Raw genomic sequence first — 15263 nt, 5'->3', positions numbered from 1 at the left:
TCCGGGCCGGTGAAGAAAAATTATTTCCGTGTTCAAGGTTTTGATCAAGCACTCAGTCATGGAGCCTTTTCACTCGTCTCAGGATTTTGTGCGAGCCTTGAAGAGCTCCTCTGATCCTCCATTCCCTGAAGGACCTCCGAAAATTGAGATTGCAAAGCAGGCATGGGATAATAAAGCTTTCTATGTCCCTAGAAAAGAGGAAGTTATTGCGGATTGGGTGTTGATTAGACTGCTTAAAGAAAAAACGACGTGCGAGCATTTCGTATGCATGATCATCATGTTGTGCTGACTTTTTCGTTTCTCAGCGCTCCTGTGGATGTTCGTTATTGGGGCCTCTTACTCGATGTCATCTCGTCTCCGCAAGCCTCCTTAAGGACATGGCTGTTACCGCTTTTGAATCGTATCCCGGTCCTACCTGTCGTCGTTTCCCTCCTCAGAGGCCTATCAGATGTTGATAACCAAGTTCGGCGACACCTAATGCTCCTTACATGCAACTGTCTGGCGATATTGTGGCCGCTGGCAGTACATAAATTTACCACCGAAAATTTGTTGGAGTGCTTCGGAATATTCTTGTCTTCTGCACAGTGCTGTCAATCGGACAGGAATCACGATCAGATTGGACAGTGGTTAATTCACTCATTCATGTCCTCCCTCAATAATTCGTCAATGAAAAAGAAGGTCAGTTTCTTTCACGTTGCTCTCTGTCCTTCATTAAAGAGTCTCGTAGCTTTATTCTACATTTACCCAAATGTACCTTTGTGATTGGATAGCATACACTAGTCCAGAAGCCGCAAGCTCCATTCTTGGGGAGAACATATATGCTGCTGGCGTTGAAATCCTCTTCAGCCTCGATATCCTCCGGCAGTCTGTTGACGGTGAAATTGCATTTTTCGACGTCCTGGAGGGCGTAGACAAACCATCACTTCTGGGCAACCTTCCTCGCATATTTCGCTCGTTCGTAACCACCGCAAAACGGTTTCGCGGGGCACTATTCGGACAGGGATCATCGCGGCAGTCGACAGGTGGGGTAGAGGAAGTTCGAGCGGCGGGGATGTGCTTTTTCGTTTCTTCTCAGCCTTTGTTAGATGCCAGTGGCCTAGAAGCCAGAGCTTGGAGGGCTCAGGTGGGATTGTTGAAGGTCATCGATGAAGAAGCACTGTTCTCCAACAGTCAGCGAGATTTTGAAGGGGTCTTCGCAAAGGTCGTCGAGAATGCCATTTCAGTTCTCAGCACCACTAGCGCTGCAGGTATGCCTGGAGCTCATTGACTGTGCGCCACCACCTGATCGACTTTTAGAAGAACAACAGAACATTGTCTCGCTTGTAGCTGATGTGCTCACTATGATCGCCCGCATAGAGTACAGTATCCTAGAAGCGGCATTGCCCAGGATCTTACCCCTAATATTAGTGGTGAGTATATCATTTCGTCCCAACCTCTCTTTATCTTAGATATCTATCATCACACAGACATCCACTGTCGACTCTTTCTTCTCGTTACTGGAAACTCTATTGGATTATCACTCCAAGACTCGCACCCTGAATACTCACATCTCCGTCATACTATCAGCGCTTGGACGAGACCAGATAACGCCCCTCCTCGACGACGTTAGGTCGGCCTATCAGATCGCCACGGAAGCGTCTGCACTTGTTCATCCTGCTCATTTTGATCGCTTGGTTATATCTATTCGGACTTTCCTCACTTCCACTCAAATACTACCGACTATTCGCTCAATCTTTGAAACTCTTGCTTCGTGCTCTGATGCGTTCTCAGCTGCACAAGAAACCCTGTCGGAGCACATCAAAAAAGTAAAGAAGGGGAAATCACCTATGGTTGCTTCCGAAGACATCATCCACGATTTGGACGTGTCAGCTTTCTGTCTGACACTCTCGTGTCGGATATCCACTGTTATTCTATCCGCGATATCGCAGCAATCGTTACCGTCCTCAATTCGAGAAGAGACGCACCGCTCTGCTGACGCTTTCCGGAGCGCGTCACTGTGTCCAGTCCTATCCAAGTCTGTAAGATTTCTGAACAAAACAATTAGTACTCACTCTCATGAGGTGTGGGGATCATCGGTGGGAGTGTCATCACTTCTCCGTCTGCAATACTCCATGGGCGCTCAGCGTTGTCACTCATTGACCCCAGAAGATTCATGGGAAAGCAAAATGTTGACGAAGCTCATGGTGTTAATGGACGAAAGCAGTGATGAACATGGATACCCTATTTATCCTACTATGAACTTTGAGATTGTATGTCTCTTTCTGTGTATGTGTCTATTGTCGTTCATCTTCTCTTGTTATAGTTTAGAACTCTGCTTGATTCTGTCGGCCATGATATTGAGGAGCACGCATCTTTAGTGGACAAATTGATTGCCTTTGTTGCACAGGGCTCGATATCCCAAGATGCTAGCCGTACACAGATTGCGCTGCTTCATCTTCTTATCGACCAATGGCTTCCAATTCTAGAGTAAGTCTGCAGTCTCTTTGTGAGTAAGTTGTGTTTTCAATGAGGCTTAGTGATTTGGCATCCGATGAGCAATTGAGAAATCTTGTTAGCGTCATCGTCAGGGACGGTAACACCGTACTCCAGCATTGCCTGTCATCGGCTCAAGTTTGGGAGTTGCCGAGCTTACGCAGTGAGTAGCTTATTTGTCATGTTGACAACGTAATTCATACAGGTGGAATTAGATGCATTCCTTGCGTATTTTGATGAGGCGACATCAATACTAAGAACTAATGACCAGCGACCGGAGGACTCTGTCCGAAATGATAGTACAACACGCCGTGACATAATACTTGTGTTCCGTATTCTACTGGCGTTCCCAGTTGAGTATTTCTCTCGGCAGTCACGGTTAAATTTTGCGAAGAAAGCATTATGCGCAGATACGTCGATCTGTGGCTCGACAAACGAAGATCAGGAATACATCTCCCAATCTGCATCAGTGCTCCGCACTTTTGCGAGGCGGGTATTCTCACATCTTGGCGTCATTGACAGACCGGTTAGCTTGATACTTATTTCTTCTACCGATTGACTCACATGAAGGTAGCTTGAAGATGTTCCGTCCTACTTGGAACATTTAATGACATCTGGCACAGCTGCCATAACCAAGCAAGAATTGACGCTTGCCACGCTGGATCTTGCTGAGTTTTATCTATCGTAAGTTAGAGACGCTGCAATCGATATTGAAACTTATCCTTTTGCTGTTAGCTCGCTCTTGAAAGAAGAGAAGAGCCATCGCTCAGCCGCGGCGGAACTATTGTCCGGCTTTCATTTGAGGCTGCAGCTCAGTTCTTTCCTTGAGCGAGACGTCCGTTCACAGTGCTTCCAGCGAATGCTTCAGCTTTTGATCAGAGAGCACCAAGCTGACAGGTTGGAATTTTGCTTTTGGGTGGAGCTTCCTTTGCTGATATGTCTCTCTGCTAGTTTCTCAGATGAATTCAGGGCTGACATGCGTAAGATTCATAAAGATTTCAAGAACTTCCTTCAACCTTCTATGATGGCTATGATAGCGAGCGACCTAACTGCAGACGACTTGAAAACGCATGCCAGTGGCCTGTTGATAGGGTGGCATTGCATTATATCCCTTCAACGATGGCTAACGCCCCAAGGTATGTCGTCCATTGTTTGCCGGTGCCGTATCGCTCTTATACCCTATCAACCTGTAGGCGTCAATTCACAGATGTACGGACATCAGTTGTGCCTCAAGTTCTGTCAGCTCGATAAAAATCATACTCATGATCATGCGATAACAACTGCTTTTGCGATCCTCAAAGAGGAATTCTTGTACAGCACAGATGGTGCCCGGAGCGTGCTTTTGGATATAGTAACGGAAGCCTATGTGGTTCTATATCCAGCAATCGGCGTCGAAGGTAAATGGAGAATAACGGGCACTTGCTTCTTTACTTACTATCAATTAGGTCAAGCCTGCATGGATGCCATTCTAGCCGACATATATGGAGGACTATCGGCTCGGGAATTTACCCTTGTAACAAAGACAATCTCTCATTCGCTTTTGGATGGCGAACACACCATGGCATCCTTACAGTGTATGGTAGGCGTATCCATGTTATTGTTACAAGAGATTCCAACAAGTTGGTCACTTTCGTTTCTGCTCAGCATGGAAATGTCTCTTACATATCCGATACACAAGCTACCTTCCCAATTGCTCAAACCTTTACGACATTCTGTATAACGACATTCGGGAGTAGGGATGTATTCATCTCAATGTCCCCGTTGATCCGCCAGCAGGTACTCCGCTTCCTAGTTCAACGATGCCGCGACCGAGTAGGCTATTCTGGTGACTGTATCATTATTATATGAACCTCACCGATCTTGAACAGCCAATGACGCTACGACCAGTTGACGTCAGCGCGATATGGTCACTTATAGCAAAGCTTCTGTCTGGTGCTCGAGAACAAGATAAGAACACCTCGACGGCCACCTTCCATGATGTCGTCATAGTCATTCGGGCCCTTGTCCGTTTCCGACGCGACCTTGTCGTCCAAACCTTGCCCCATCTCAGTTACATTCTGCGACAGTTATTGATGACCATGCGGAGACCACGCGCTCAGCTTGGGGCAAAGCAGAGCGCCATGGTCGCACAGAGCTTCCCACCTTGGATAACCCCCCAGCAACCTCTGGGCAACGAAGAAGCTAAGACACTTTCTCGACTCTTGGAATCCTTGGCTACCAAAAACATAGTCAAAGCCCAGTCATCGAGTCGAGAGGTCCAAAAGGCGGAGTCTTTGGTGGGACCGTTTTCCAAGCATGCTGCTTATGTGTTGGCGGCACATATTAATGCTGTCGGCGATCCTCTTTGTGTCTTCCCGGCAAGTCTTCGGAAAGAATTAGAGCCTGGCCTTTTCGCCTTGTGTGACATGATCAATGAACACAGTCGAGACGCAATCATGCTATCGTCTCTTGATGCGGGTGGAAAAGCAATGATGAAAGCATTGTGGAAGGACTACGAAAAGCAAAGATATATCGGCAAAGGATAAGAGGCTCCGTTTTCATTGTACAGCGTACATATATCTAATTTGTATTGTTGTATTCTTCTAATGGCTGACCCTTCTGACATAAACCTCCTTGAAATGAGTCTGACCATTTGTTTCAGGCTTAACAAATCCTGCTCTCTTTTTCTCCCCGGCGATGTCCCGAATTAAGGTCAAGAAATCGTCCACAGCAGCCTCGGAAGTCTGTATGTGGATGACAACTCTGGAACCCCCCAGTATGAGGGGCTCTGGCAACTTTCTCCCTCGCTCGAATATTTCATCATACGTTGCGCCAATGCTCGAAGCATCGTAGAAAATCTGAAATGGAGCTATAAGAGCCAATCTCTGAGGCGCAGTATAGTAAACACGCACCATACAAGTCTCAGCTGGGCTTAGAATGGTCACACCGACGTCCTCAAGGCCTTTTTGGACCTTGCGAGCAAGTGCATGGACATTGACAAGTAGCGGAAAATTGTAGTTGAGAGCGTAAGCAGCCGATGCAGCGAGAATACCAGTTTGTCGCATACCGCCCCCAAAAAGCTTTCTGAATCGACGGGCCTTCGCTATGAACTCTGTTGGGCCGACTAAGCAAGAACCGATAGGTGCGCCTTTACACAGAGGACAATGAGTACCTAAAATTCGGATAATATAGTAACTTACCTAGCCCTTTGCTGAAACAGAGGCTGACAGTGTCGAAGGCATCGCACAACTCCTTCAAAGATAACCCAGTCTCAATAGCAACATGCCAGAGACGTGCACCATCAAGATGCATCTTAATATTGTGCGAACGGGCAAACTCGGAGATAGCAATGATTTCGTCCTGCGGGAATATAGTTCCATTGAGAGTGTTCTCAAGCGAGATGACCTCTGTCGGAGCTCTGCCCGAGGATAAACGAAAAAAAGTGCGGAAACAAACGAGTATGGACTTACAAGTGGACATCTGTGTCATAGATCACATTGTCTTCCACCTCCGACAAAGTGAGATGATGACCTGTTGCAAAATTAGTTCGCACACAGACTGGCATGCGATATTTGTACCATTTGAGGGGATCAAAGTGGTCATGGCAGCACCAGAGTGGAAGGGTGTTCCCCCGACTTCATATCTATAATTAAAATTAGCTACGGATGAGATTCATGCGACACGCATACCTGTGAATATGGCCACGGTGGTCACACAAGACTGTGTATGGAGGTTGCTTCAAATGCGTGCGTAGCGCAATCTGGTTCGATGCCGTTCCTGATGGCATGAATAGTCCAGCTTCCTTGCCGGTCAGCTGGGCGATATGAGCTTCCAGGGCGCTAATAGGAGAGGGATGTCAAGATGAATACTGATAAGTAGGCTGATAAATAACTGGCGTGGTCGAAGGCTCCGAATATACGTCGTCACCTAGAGTCGCATTGACGGCATAGGCATACATCTCTGCGGTGGGAACTGTGACATTTTATTTCATTTAAGCTGCCAGGAGATATAACTGAGAGGGTGGCCAACCAGTAATGGTATCCGCTTCACTATCTCATCAGTATGGGCTCCATTGTTGCAATTACAACGACTCACAAATGAAGCTTCGAGCGATTTCCTTGCGTTTATAATCATTCTCTAGAGCTTGAGTCTTGGACAAAAGTTCGACCTTGGCAGATTGGATAACCTTTGCTCTGGCGCCATCTAAGGAAGAAGACATTTTGCGCGGCTGGACGAAAAAGAGTGGACGTAGTCGTAAAGAAGAAAGAGTTCGTTGAGTCATCTAAACTTGTTATCATGGTGGAATATTTCTGACAAAAGAGACGGTCCGGAAAACGACCGGAATTTGTGAAATCGAGACCTTACGTAACAGGTGTTTGTCCAATTTACGTCGCCTTTCGCTCATTTCGTTGCGCTGTGGGTTTGTTCAAACTCGGATTTGAAAATGGGAAACGTGAGAGAAAAAGTTGTCTGTATGGTGGCTCATTCTCATCTCATGTATAGGGCGCCAAGGCAGCTCAGAAACGGGAGAGAAATGCGGACAAAAACGCTGCGAAGGGATCCAAGTCGCAGTCAAAGTCCAACGCAGCAGCTACGAACATCCTCTGTGCGACATGTCGACAGGCATTCGTGAGCATTTTACATCCCTTACATGACAGGGGGCTGGCTAATATCTTCATCAAGTTTGTCACTACTCGGGCACCCGCGTGAGTATTTGAGGACTCATCGTATTTTTTTTCTGAACGAATTATCGTAACAGGCTAGAGGAGCATGCACAGAACAAGCACAGCAAGACCCTTGCTGAATGCTTCCCAACTTTTGGGAAATGACCTGTTGTTTTTACTTTTTCGCACTACAATTGCTTTGGTGTAGACTTGACACGGAATTACTTTCGATCTTAGATTTCAGAGTGTGGGGGCCGAGGAATAAATATGGTGCGATGGAAGATGATTACAGTGGACCGAAGCCTGAGCTACCTGCGTTCGCTGCACTTCTACTTTGTATCTTCTCGCCGACTTTCTTCTGCACGTCGTTGTATTTTGCGACGCAGCGGTCTATGCAGACCTGCTCGCCTTTGTTCAGCTCGCCGTCTGCGTATCTGGCGGGAATGCATTTATTATGGCATGACCTAGAGCAACGTTCAGACATCTCAAAGGGGACAAAAAGAACGTCCATACGCCACCATGCGGTTGAAGAAGTCGGTGACTGTGTCCAGTCTGTGGATACAGTCAGAACGGAGCGAAAACGAAGAATGAGGATAGTCACTCGGTAATGGCCATTTCAATTTTTTCTGGGTTGACACCGCCATTTGGACCAGCCCGCGGACCACCACCAAGGAAGGACATGATGTTTTTGAAGCGTAGTTTTTGATGACCGTGATTCTCAAGGTGCAGGTAATGTACCTGGTCACGTTTTTTCGCCCAGATCAGGCATCGGAAAAAAAAAAGTCGCGTCTCTTGGTGCAGCCATGGCCGACTCTCACATTCAGACAGCCATCAGCGTCCACCGTTGCAGGTTCGTCGACTATACCCCTTCTCCAATCACCGCCTTGGCCTTTCCTCCTCTGCCCCTACCCTCGCCCAAAGCAAAGGCTTCAACGGCAGCAGCCCAGTTTCCACGTTTCGCAACCCTCGCTGTTGGTCATGCCAATGGGAGCATCGATCTTTGTCACTGGGCAGGCGAGAAGGATGGTTTTCATTCACCCCAAGCGTGGGCAGTGACCAAGGTGTGCAACTACTGCTCTCTATGACTTGTGCTAATCTCGCCTCAGACACTACCAGGTCTATATCCATCCAAAGTCGATTCTCTTGCCTTCTCCATACGATGTCCGCATCAGCTTCGTTTTGACGAGGTTCCGAATCTTGATGTACTACGCCTGTTCAGCTCCGGCGGCGGCAGTGAACTGTTGGAATGGGACACGGACCGATGTTGCGTGCGAGTAGGTTATATACCGCCTTCTTCTGCAGTGTTGAATGACATTTCTGATAGAGAACTATAAGTTCCCAGGGTGGCTCTATTTGGTCCGTCTCAGTCAACCCTGCGTCGACTCAGCTGGCAATGGGATGCGAGGACGGAAGTATACGCATCCTGTCTTTGCTAGACGATGATTTAGTTCACCTTCGAAAGTTCGATCGCGTCAAATCCCGACTTTTGAGCATTGCATGGGGTCCACCCACTCTCAAGCGAGCCTCGACTGACCCCAGACAAACTGACGACGAAGAATACGAGTGGGCAGACTCATGGTTGGTGACAGGAGGGTCGGATAGCAGTCTGCGTAAATGGGATGCTGTAACGGGCCGCTCATCCGAACGAATGGGTACTGACAAAGTACGAGGCGAAAGGACCCTGGTATGGGCAGTGTGTGCACTTGGGTTGGTGCTCTTTTCTGTCTTTGTCGCCGCCACTGACTTGTACAAGCGATGGTACCATTGTCTCTGGGGACTCCCTCGGAATGGTCAAGTTCTGGGATTCAAGGACTTGCACTCAGCTGCAAACCTTCCAAGGGCACGATGCTGATGCTCTGTGTCTCGCAGTCAGTCCTGTCAGTTCCTTCTGTTGTCTTGTCAATCGCGTTAGTTAACTTAATTTATCTCTAGGAAGGGTCAGTTGTATACTCCTCAGGCGTAGATCAAAAGACGACGCAATATTCGCTGGTAAAAACTCATGTGACCGACGGCTCATCTGCAGGACGGACAACAACTCGATGGATCCAATCAAGTTTTCGTCGATTGCATTCACATGACGTCCGTGCACTGGCGATGTGGCCACCCTACACACCTCTACCAATCACACATAAACGATCTTTCCCCATCGACATCGCTCCTGTACTGGCCTCCGGTGGGCTTGACATGTCCGTCGTCGTCACACCCGCCGCACTTCCTTCTAGCACAATCAATAAAATCATAAATCCACTTGCAACTAGTACCGAGGCTACGTTTAGTGAGTCCTACCATCGACGACTGGCATACGCGGCTGGACCGTCGAACGCCTCTGCAATATCCATTTCCCGAGGTGCCCGTCTCGTTTCTTGCCTGCGAGAAGCTGGCGTGAGCATATGGAGAATCAACCAACGTTCCGAGGGGAATCTTGATGATGGAGAAACGGCGTCTGGAGATGACGCTTGGGAGAAAGTTTTGGAGATGGATCTTAATGTCCACACCAACCTTGTTGCGAGTGCTATATCAGATGATGGCCTATGGTTCGTTGTTTCCGATCTGTATGAGACCAAATTGTTTTCTTTGGCGACCGATGTGAGTATATTCGCTGGTTGCGTCGTCATACATCAACTGATGAAAGGTTCAGCCCAAGGGTGATCTCACACCTAAACGAGTGCGCAACTTTGGATCAATATTGCAAGCCCAGCTTCCTTTTACACCTGATTCGACAGGAGGACTGGCCTTCGCGTTTACACCTGATTCTTCCAAGCTTGTGATGGCAACGTCCATGTCATCTTGCGTCTTACTCATAGATATAGGAAATGATTCGGGTGAACCCAGGGTTTTGCGAAGGTTTGATCATCACCGCCAGAGAAACGGTATGGGTGGAGACCGGGTCACCAAGAAACTCAGGCCTGACGGGGATGTTGATATGGAGGCTACGCCCGACAATAATTCATCATCTTGTGTGGCTGTTAACATTCTGCGAATTTCTGTCAGTGCTGATGGACAGTGGGCTGCGACTTCTGACGATAACGCCCGGACTCATGTCTTCAACCTGGACTCTATCCAAGTAAGTATTTTGTCTTGCTTCCGCGTCTTCTTTCTCAAGAACTTTCAGCACCATTGCGTTCTACCTTCTTTCGCTCATCCCGCTCAAACCTTGGCGTTTGACCCGTCAAAGTCAAGTTTGCTAACCCTCGCCTTCCCTGACAACTCCATCCAGATATACGATGTGGAATCACGACAGTTCCCCTCGTGGTCCAAGGCCCTCGTTGCGAGTCTCCCTCAGCGATTCACCCAGGCGCATGATCCTATTGTTGGTGTGGCATTCGATCCTGGTGCGCGACAGAGTACGTCAGACTCTTCACCGACGAAATACGCCTTGTTCTGGGGTTCGACCTGGATGTGCAAGATCAATATGGACGGCTCCAACTTTAGTAATGGTGGATTCAATAAAAAGCGTCGGCGCGCGCACAACATGAAGCGGCCTGCGATTGCGGCCCAGGATCAGCATGCTACTGACTTTAAAATGATCACTCACTTTAGACCGATCTTGCATGCTGATTTCATCTCTCCTGGAGAGTTGGTTGTGGTTGAGAGGCCGTTAGTTGATGTTCTTGCTACGTTGCCGCCAGCTTACTTTAGACACAAGTATGGGGCTTCATGAAATGTTGTATGCTACTACATGCTCTAGGATGTATGACTAGTATGGACTACAGATGATTCCGGTTGAAATGATGAGAGGAACTCGTGATTAAATGCGATAGATATGTATATATATTAGTGTCCATGTTGAGAAGAAATTCAGTTCGAGGGATCCCGTCTATCTTGTTTTTGATCCTCACTACCAGTGAAGTTAGTAATCGCGATAAACATTGAAGATGGAAGCCAACTTTGAATTGATGATGGACAAATAGAGCGTCCAGAACACACCGCATGTGGATTGGAAGGGGACGCGATAGGGCAGAGGCATGAAACGAAAGTTGACGAGTTGCGCGACGGGCCAGACTTGCCAGTTGGTGATGAGGGCGGGCTTGTAAAGATCTTTGTATTTTTCTTGTATTTGAGAGAGATTTCGGCCTTCCATTAATCCCATAGAACCCAAAAAGAGAGCGAGCTGCCGACGGAGATCAGAGAAGGAAGCGAAGAACCGAAGCTATACATACCCCAATTGGTGCCCTATCAGGTTGACTGTCAGAAGTGTTCCAACATAGAGAGATGAGAGAGAAGCGCACATGAAAATTTGATCACAGGCGACTCTTTTGGCGAGAGATTTGGCCCTTCCACGACTCGAGTTGGTGGAAGTGCGCCTTATTGGGAATCGACACTCGAGGAATTTGTTCCATCTTCCAATCCAGGGACCTAGAAGGGAGGTGAGACGGAAAGAATCTGAAAGAGAAAAGGGCATACTTATTGCAAAACCGAAGCAGAAAAAGCGAAATGTTCTGTGAAAATCATACGAAGGACGTTGTTCATGTGCTTTTGTGAACTGCACGGTTTTTTGAGAAACACCCTTTTCAAATAGGCATAACGACTGACGATCATCTGAGAGACCTGAGCAACGACATCGCCGAGTCCATTCATGGTTCCACCTATGCAGGCAAGCGTGATACTAGGGTAAGTGTGGAAAGACTGATGGTATGCTCGTGCGACGGCAAAGCTGGACATGACGGTAAAAAGAAACAAAAGGCAGGAAGAAAAGGAACATTCATTCGCGAGCACGACATTGAATTAGGCAAAAATTGAGTTCACGTGCCCCTAGGAAGACGCGTCAACAATACCGGAGCCTGAGCAGTATAAGGCGTGGTCTCTGGTTCTTCCCCTCTGTACAGACGGTTCACCCACTCTCATCAAGGTCTTGTCCGCTAAGTCTGCAGTGCGTATAACTCTGCTTAGACAATGGGGCCACCGGCAGCACAACTACGACAGGAAACTCGAAGGTTCAGAGCGGTGGATCCGACTCGTCAGCTGCTATGAATGAAACAACGCATGTCAAGTCGATACATGTCTGTTGCACCAAGTCGGTGACAATGGTGTACCAGATTGCTGATTGTATCCTTTCTATTCTCCACACTGTATCACTAACATCCGCATGTACACTGCACCATTAGCCATCTAGACTGGCCTTGTATAGCAATCAGATTCCTATCTTCTGTCCTCACAGCAAGCGCAATTTGCCAGTAACTTCGTTGATGAGTCTGACGGGAGCAGGGCCAATGCCAAGAACCGTCCTTGTACCCCTGCAGACCAGTCAACTGGAGCTAATAATCCATCAAAAGCTTACTGGTCCTTTACTGAACGTGCGCATAGGTTCAGGCTCTTCGCGATCGTTTCCAGTTCAAGAATCCGTTCCTCTGAAGTAGTCTTGAGCACGATTTTCGCTTGCCTGCGGGCATTCAGATGATCTCCAACTGTTGCAAGGGTACATAATTTACCCTGTGTGTTCCCAATGGCCAACAAGCTACAACATCGTCAGCGACATTTTAGTGAATACAGACATGCCCCACGCTAGAATTTTTCTTCACCAGCGCCTTGTAGCAGCGAAGTGTCGCGTCTCTATCGAGTTCCTAAGGCTGAGAAATCGCATGTCCACTTCAACAGACGCACCCGCATCTACACATGAAATCAGTTACTATTACAAAACACAAGGAGTCACGCCTACCGTGCCGCTATTTTACCGCTACCCATTTTCAGATCAGTTCGAACGACCAAAACCTGCATTCTGGTTGTTGATACAGCCAAAATAAAATATATTTTCATACAAGTTTGCAGGGCTCAAGAAAACGAGCTGATACAGCAGTAAGATCTCCGTCAGGGATGTCTTCCTCGTCTTCTGCTTCGTGTCCAAGCTGATTTTCTTCAGGACGGTGTCGTAAGTAACCAACAAAAAATCCGAGAGCACCGGAAGCGACCCCCAGAGCAAGGGTTGTTATGACTAGATAGAAAAAATCTCAGCCGGAAGCAGAACAGCCTGAATAGCAGAGTACGAACAAGCAGAACGAGACATGAACGGAAAAGATGGATTCGGCAAACTCCGAGGCAGCTTTTTTCAATTCTTCATCGACCGTCGACAAAAAGCCTATTGACCTCTCACCGGCCCAAATCATTGTTCATTCATACGGTGGCTTGCGCAATGGACACTGGAGCCTCCTCCTCTATTGTGACGGACAACGCTTCGCCTAGGAAGCCATTTTCTACCCTTGAACTATCCCAACACGCATTGAAGGCCCTTGAAGAAATGGGGTTCTCTACCATGACACCCGTACAAGAAAAATCGATTCCCTTGCTTCTCGCTGGCAAAGATCTCCTAGGCGCTGCTCGTACCGGGTCTGGAAAAACGCTCGCGTTCCTCATTCCGGCTGTGGAACTTTTACATAGATTAAAATTCAAGCCTCAGAACGGTATAGATTTCTAGTTCCTCGCTGTACTTCTACTAATACTTTGCAACAGGGACTGGAATCATCATCATTTCGCCGACACGAGAACTAGCTTTGCAAATATTCGGCGTTGCGAAAGATCTCATGGCTCATCATTCGCAAACGTTTGGTATCATCATGGGAGGTGCCAATCGAAGAGCAGAAGCGGACAAGCTAGCGAAGGGTGTTAATCTCCTGGTAGCGACTCCCGGACGGTTATGGGATCATCTCGAGGTGCGCATCATACTTCCATCGTTCACTGGTGCTTACTGACTAGAGCAGAGCACAAAAGGCTTCGTATATCGCAATCTGAAGGCTTTGGTTATCGATGAAGCGGACAGAATTCTTGAAGTAGGGTTTGAGGAGCAGATGAAGAGAATTATAAAGCTCTTGCCTAACGGTGCGCTACACGTTCTTCATCCTTGCGTTTCTCACAAGTCTGCATCAGAAAACCGGCAGTCGATGCTATTCTCTGCTACCCAGACAACAAAAGTACAGGATCTTGCGCGGATATCACTTCGCCCTGGTCCTGTGCAAGTGGACGTTGATAAGGAAGAGTCAACTAGCACTGTATCGACGCTTTCTCAGGGCTACGTTGTATGTTCCTCTGACCGACGATTCCTCCTACTCTTCACCTTTCTCAGCAAATACCGAAAGAAAAAGATCATTGTTTTCTTTTCCAGCTGTGATTCTGTCAAGTATCATGCCGAACTACTCAACTACATTGATGTCCCGGTTCTCGACTTACATGTAAGTCCACCAGTGTCAAGAAATAACTTGGTTATGCTGACTTGCTGTAGGGAAAGCAAAAACAGCAGAAACGGACAAACACATTCTTCGAGTTCATCAATGCTGAGTCAGGCATTTTGCTGTCGACTAACGTTGCTGCTCGAGGATTAGATATACCTCGTGTAGACTGGATCGTCCAGTTTGACCCTCCTGATGATCCTCGAGAATACATCCACCGGGTTGGTCGTACAGCTCGAGCAGGAAAAGTGGGCAAAAGTCTGCTATTTCTGCTCAAGAGTGAGCTGGGATTCTTAAGATATCTGAAAGAGGCCAAGGTACCTCTCAACGAGTTCAGCTTCCCTGCAGATCGTATAAAGAATGTGCAGAGCCAGGTCTGTCTTCTTCTGCCTTTGAATGAACATCGGCTGATTTTCCATCAGCTCGAGAAGTTACTACAGAAGAATTATTTCCTTCACCAGTCTGCCAAAGATGGCTTCCGGTCATACCTGCAAGCATACGCTTCATACTCGCTCAAGAAGATTTTTGATGTGAATGCGCTGGATCTCGCCAAGGTTGGAAAGGCCTTTGGCTTCTCCGTTCCTCCTCGCGTCAATGTGAATATCGGCGGTGGGAGCAGTAGTTTGTCAGCAAAGCGGAAACGTCCACACCATGACGAAGAAGAAGAGTTTGAGGAACTAGAGTTTGATGAGGCAGCACTGGACGACGGCGAGGATAAACAGCTGGAGGTACGGGAACATCGGAATCAGGGTAAAAGTCGGCGGATAGAGGCACTGGGAAGAAAAAGAGTCGAGAAAGAGGTGTACAAGAAGGGAAGAGAGCGGCAGAAGATGGCGGCTAGTGGTCAGTGGAGTCGCTGAGAGACGTTGCGACATTTATTTTACAGTTTACTGCATCTCTAGTAGTAATAGCATATTTCCGTCATCCAAATCACGTGAACCGTCATGGACCACGTTGCGCCAAACATGGACAGCTGGCCACACCGGGATTA

General features: G+C 47.7%; 8 protein-coding genes across 8 annotated transcripts; 4 read left to right on the top strand and 4 right to left on the bottom strand.

Annotated features, from left to right (window-relative positions):
- Positions 1–43: 43 nt before the first annotated feature.
- Positions 44–4997, top strand: BT62DRAFT_962067 (uncharacterized protein; the record flags this gene model as incomplete). Its single annotated transcript, XM_043188624.1, has 15 exons — positions 44–249; positions 306–678; positions 728–1247; positions 1297–1409; positions 1467–2249; positions 2303–2466; positions 2517–2635; positions 2688–2998; positions 3047–3156; positions 3208–3369; positions 3424–3608; positions 3666–3869; positions 3918–4091; positions 4151–4284; positions 4341–4997. The coding sequence occupies exons 1-15, from the start codon at positions 59–61 to the stop codon at positions 4995–4997; spliced, it is 4200 nt and encodes a 1399-aa protein (XP_043043776.1). The 5' UTR covers positions 44–58.
- Positions 4977–6649, bottom strand: BT62DRAFT_943140 (uncharacterized protein). Its single transcript, XM_043187864.1, has 9 exons — positions 6547–6649; positions 6481–6495; positions 6321–6423; positions 6141–6290; positions 6030–6094; positions 5922–5982; positions 5652–5869; positions 5364–5599; positions 4977–5309 (listed from the first exon to the last, which is right to left on the bottom strand). The coding sequence occupies exons 3-9, from the start codon at positions 6407–6409 to the stop codon at positions 5055–5057; spliced, it is 1074 nt and encodes a 357-aa protein (XP_043043775.1). The 5' UTR covers positions 6410–6423; positions 6481–6495; positions 6547–6649; the 3' UTR covers positions 4977–5054.
- Positions 6650–6868: 219 nt separating this feature from the next.
- Positions 6869–7574, top strand: BT62DRAFT_927590 (DUF1909-domain-containing protein). The gene is made up of 4 exons (XM_043185293.1): positions 6869–6904; positions 6955–7080; positions 7135–7157; positions 7211–7574. The coding sequence occupies exons 1-4, from the start codon at positions 6896–6898 to the stop codon at positions 7278–7280; spliced, it is 228 nt and encodes a 75-aa protein (XP_043043774.1). The 5' UTR covers positions 6869–6895; the 3' UTR covers positions 7281–7574.
- On the bottom strand, positions 7325–7792 carry BT62DRAFT_962061 (uncharacterized protein). Its single transcript, XM_043188623.1, has 3 exons — positions 7717–7792; positions 7629–7667; positions 7325–7579 (listed from the first exon to the last, which is right to left on the bottom strand). The coding sequence occupies exons 1-3, from the start codon at positions 7728–7730 to the stop codon at positions 7402–7404; spliced, it is 231 nt and encodes a 76-aa protein (XP_043043773.1). The 5' UTR covers positions 7731–7792; the 3' UTR covers positions 7325–7401.
- A 110-nt stretch (positions 7793–7902) lies between these two features.
- Positions 7903–10929, top strand: BT62DRAFT_927589 (WD40 repeat-like protein). Its single transcript, XM_043185292.1, has 7 exons — positions 7903–8176; positions 8222–8389; positions 8440–8822; positions 8869–8992; positions 9048–9701; positions 9754–10179; positions 10228–10929. Exons 1-7 carry the CDS (start codon positions 7919–7921, stop codon positions 10774–10776), a joined length of 2562 nt encoding a protein of 853 aa, XP_043043772.1. The 5' UTR covers positions 7903–7918; the 3' UTR covers positions 10777–10929.
- Positions 10750–11841, bottom strand: BT62DRAFT_927587 (uncharacterized protein). Its single transcript, XM_043185291.1, has 6 exons — positions 11649–11841; positions 11520–11598; positions 11345–11471; positions 11276–11288; positions 11003–11226; positions 10750–10953 (listed from the first exon to the last, which is right to left on the bottom strand). Exons 1-6 carry the CDS (start codon positions 11775–11777, stop codon positions 10914–10916), a joined length of 612 nt encoding a protein of 203 aa, XP_043043771.1. The 5' UTR covers positions 11778–11841; the 3' UTR covers positions 10750–10913.
- Positions 11842–12079: 238 nt separating this feature from the next.
- On the bottom strand, positions 12080–13132 carry BT62DRAFT_962051 (peptidyl-tRNA hydrolase II). Its single transcript, XM_043188622.1, has 6 exons — positions 12872–13132; positions 12772–12824; positions 12617–12665; positions 12545–12570; positions 12394–12495; positions 12080–12349 (listed from the first exon to the last, which is right to left on the bottom strand). The coding sequence occupies exons 2-6, from the start codon at positions 12795–12797 to the stop codon at positions 12268–12270; spliced, it is 285 nt and encodes a 94-aa protein (XP_043043770.1). The 5' UTR covers positions 12798–12824; positions 12872–13132; the 3' UTR covers positions 12080–12267.
- On the top strand, positions 13013–15262 carry BT62DRAFT_962048 (DEAD-domain-containing protein). The gene is made up of 6 exons (XM_043188621.1): positions 13013–13510; positions 13560–13759; positions 13808–13925; positions 13974–14275; positions 14326–14646; positions 14695–15262. The coding sequence occupies exons 1-6, from the start codon at positions 13243–13245 to the stop codon at positions 15130–15132; spliced, it is 1647 nt and encodes a 548-aa protein (XP_043043769.1). The 5' UTR covers positions 13013–13242; the 3' UTR covers positions 15133–15262.
- Position 15263: the final 1 nt, after the last annotated feature.

Source organism: Guyanagaster necrorhizus, assembly GCF_019112545.1.
Source record: "Guyanagaster necrorhizus MCA 3950 unplaced genomic scaffold BT62scaffold_4, whole genome shotgun sequence".
Taxonomy (NCBI): Eukaryota; Fungi; Basidiomycota; class Agaricomycetes; order Agaricales; family Physalacriaceae; genus Guyanagaster; species Guyanagaster necrorhizus.
Note: the sequence above shows the minus strand (reverse complement) of the source record. Positions and strands in the feature narration are given on the sequence as shown.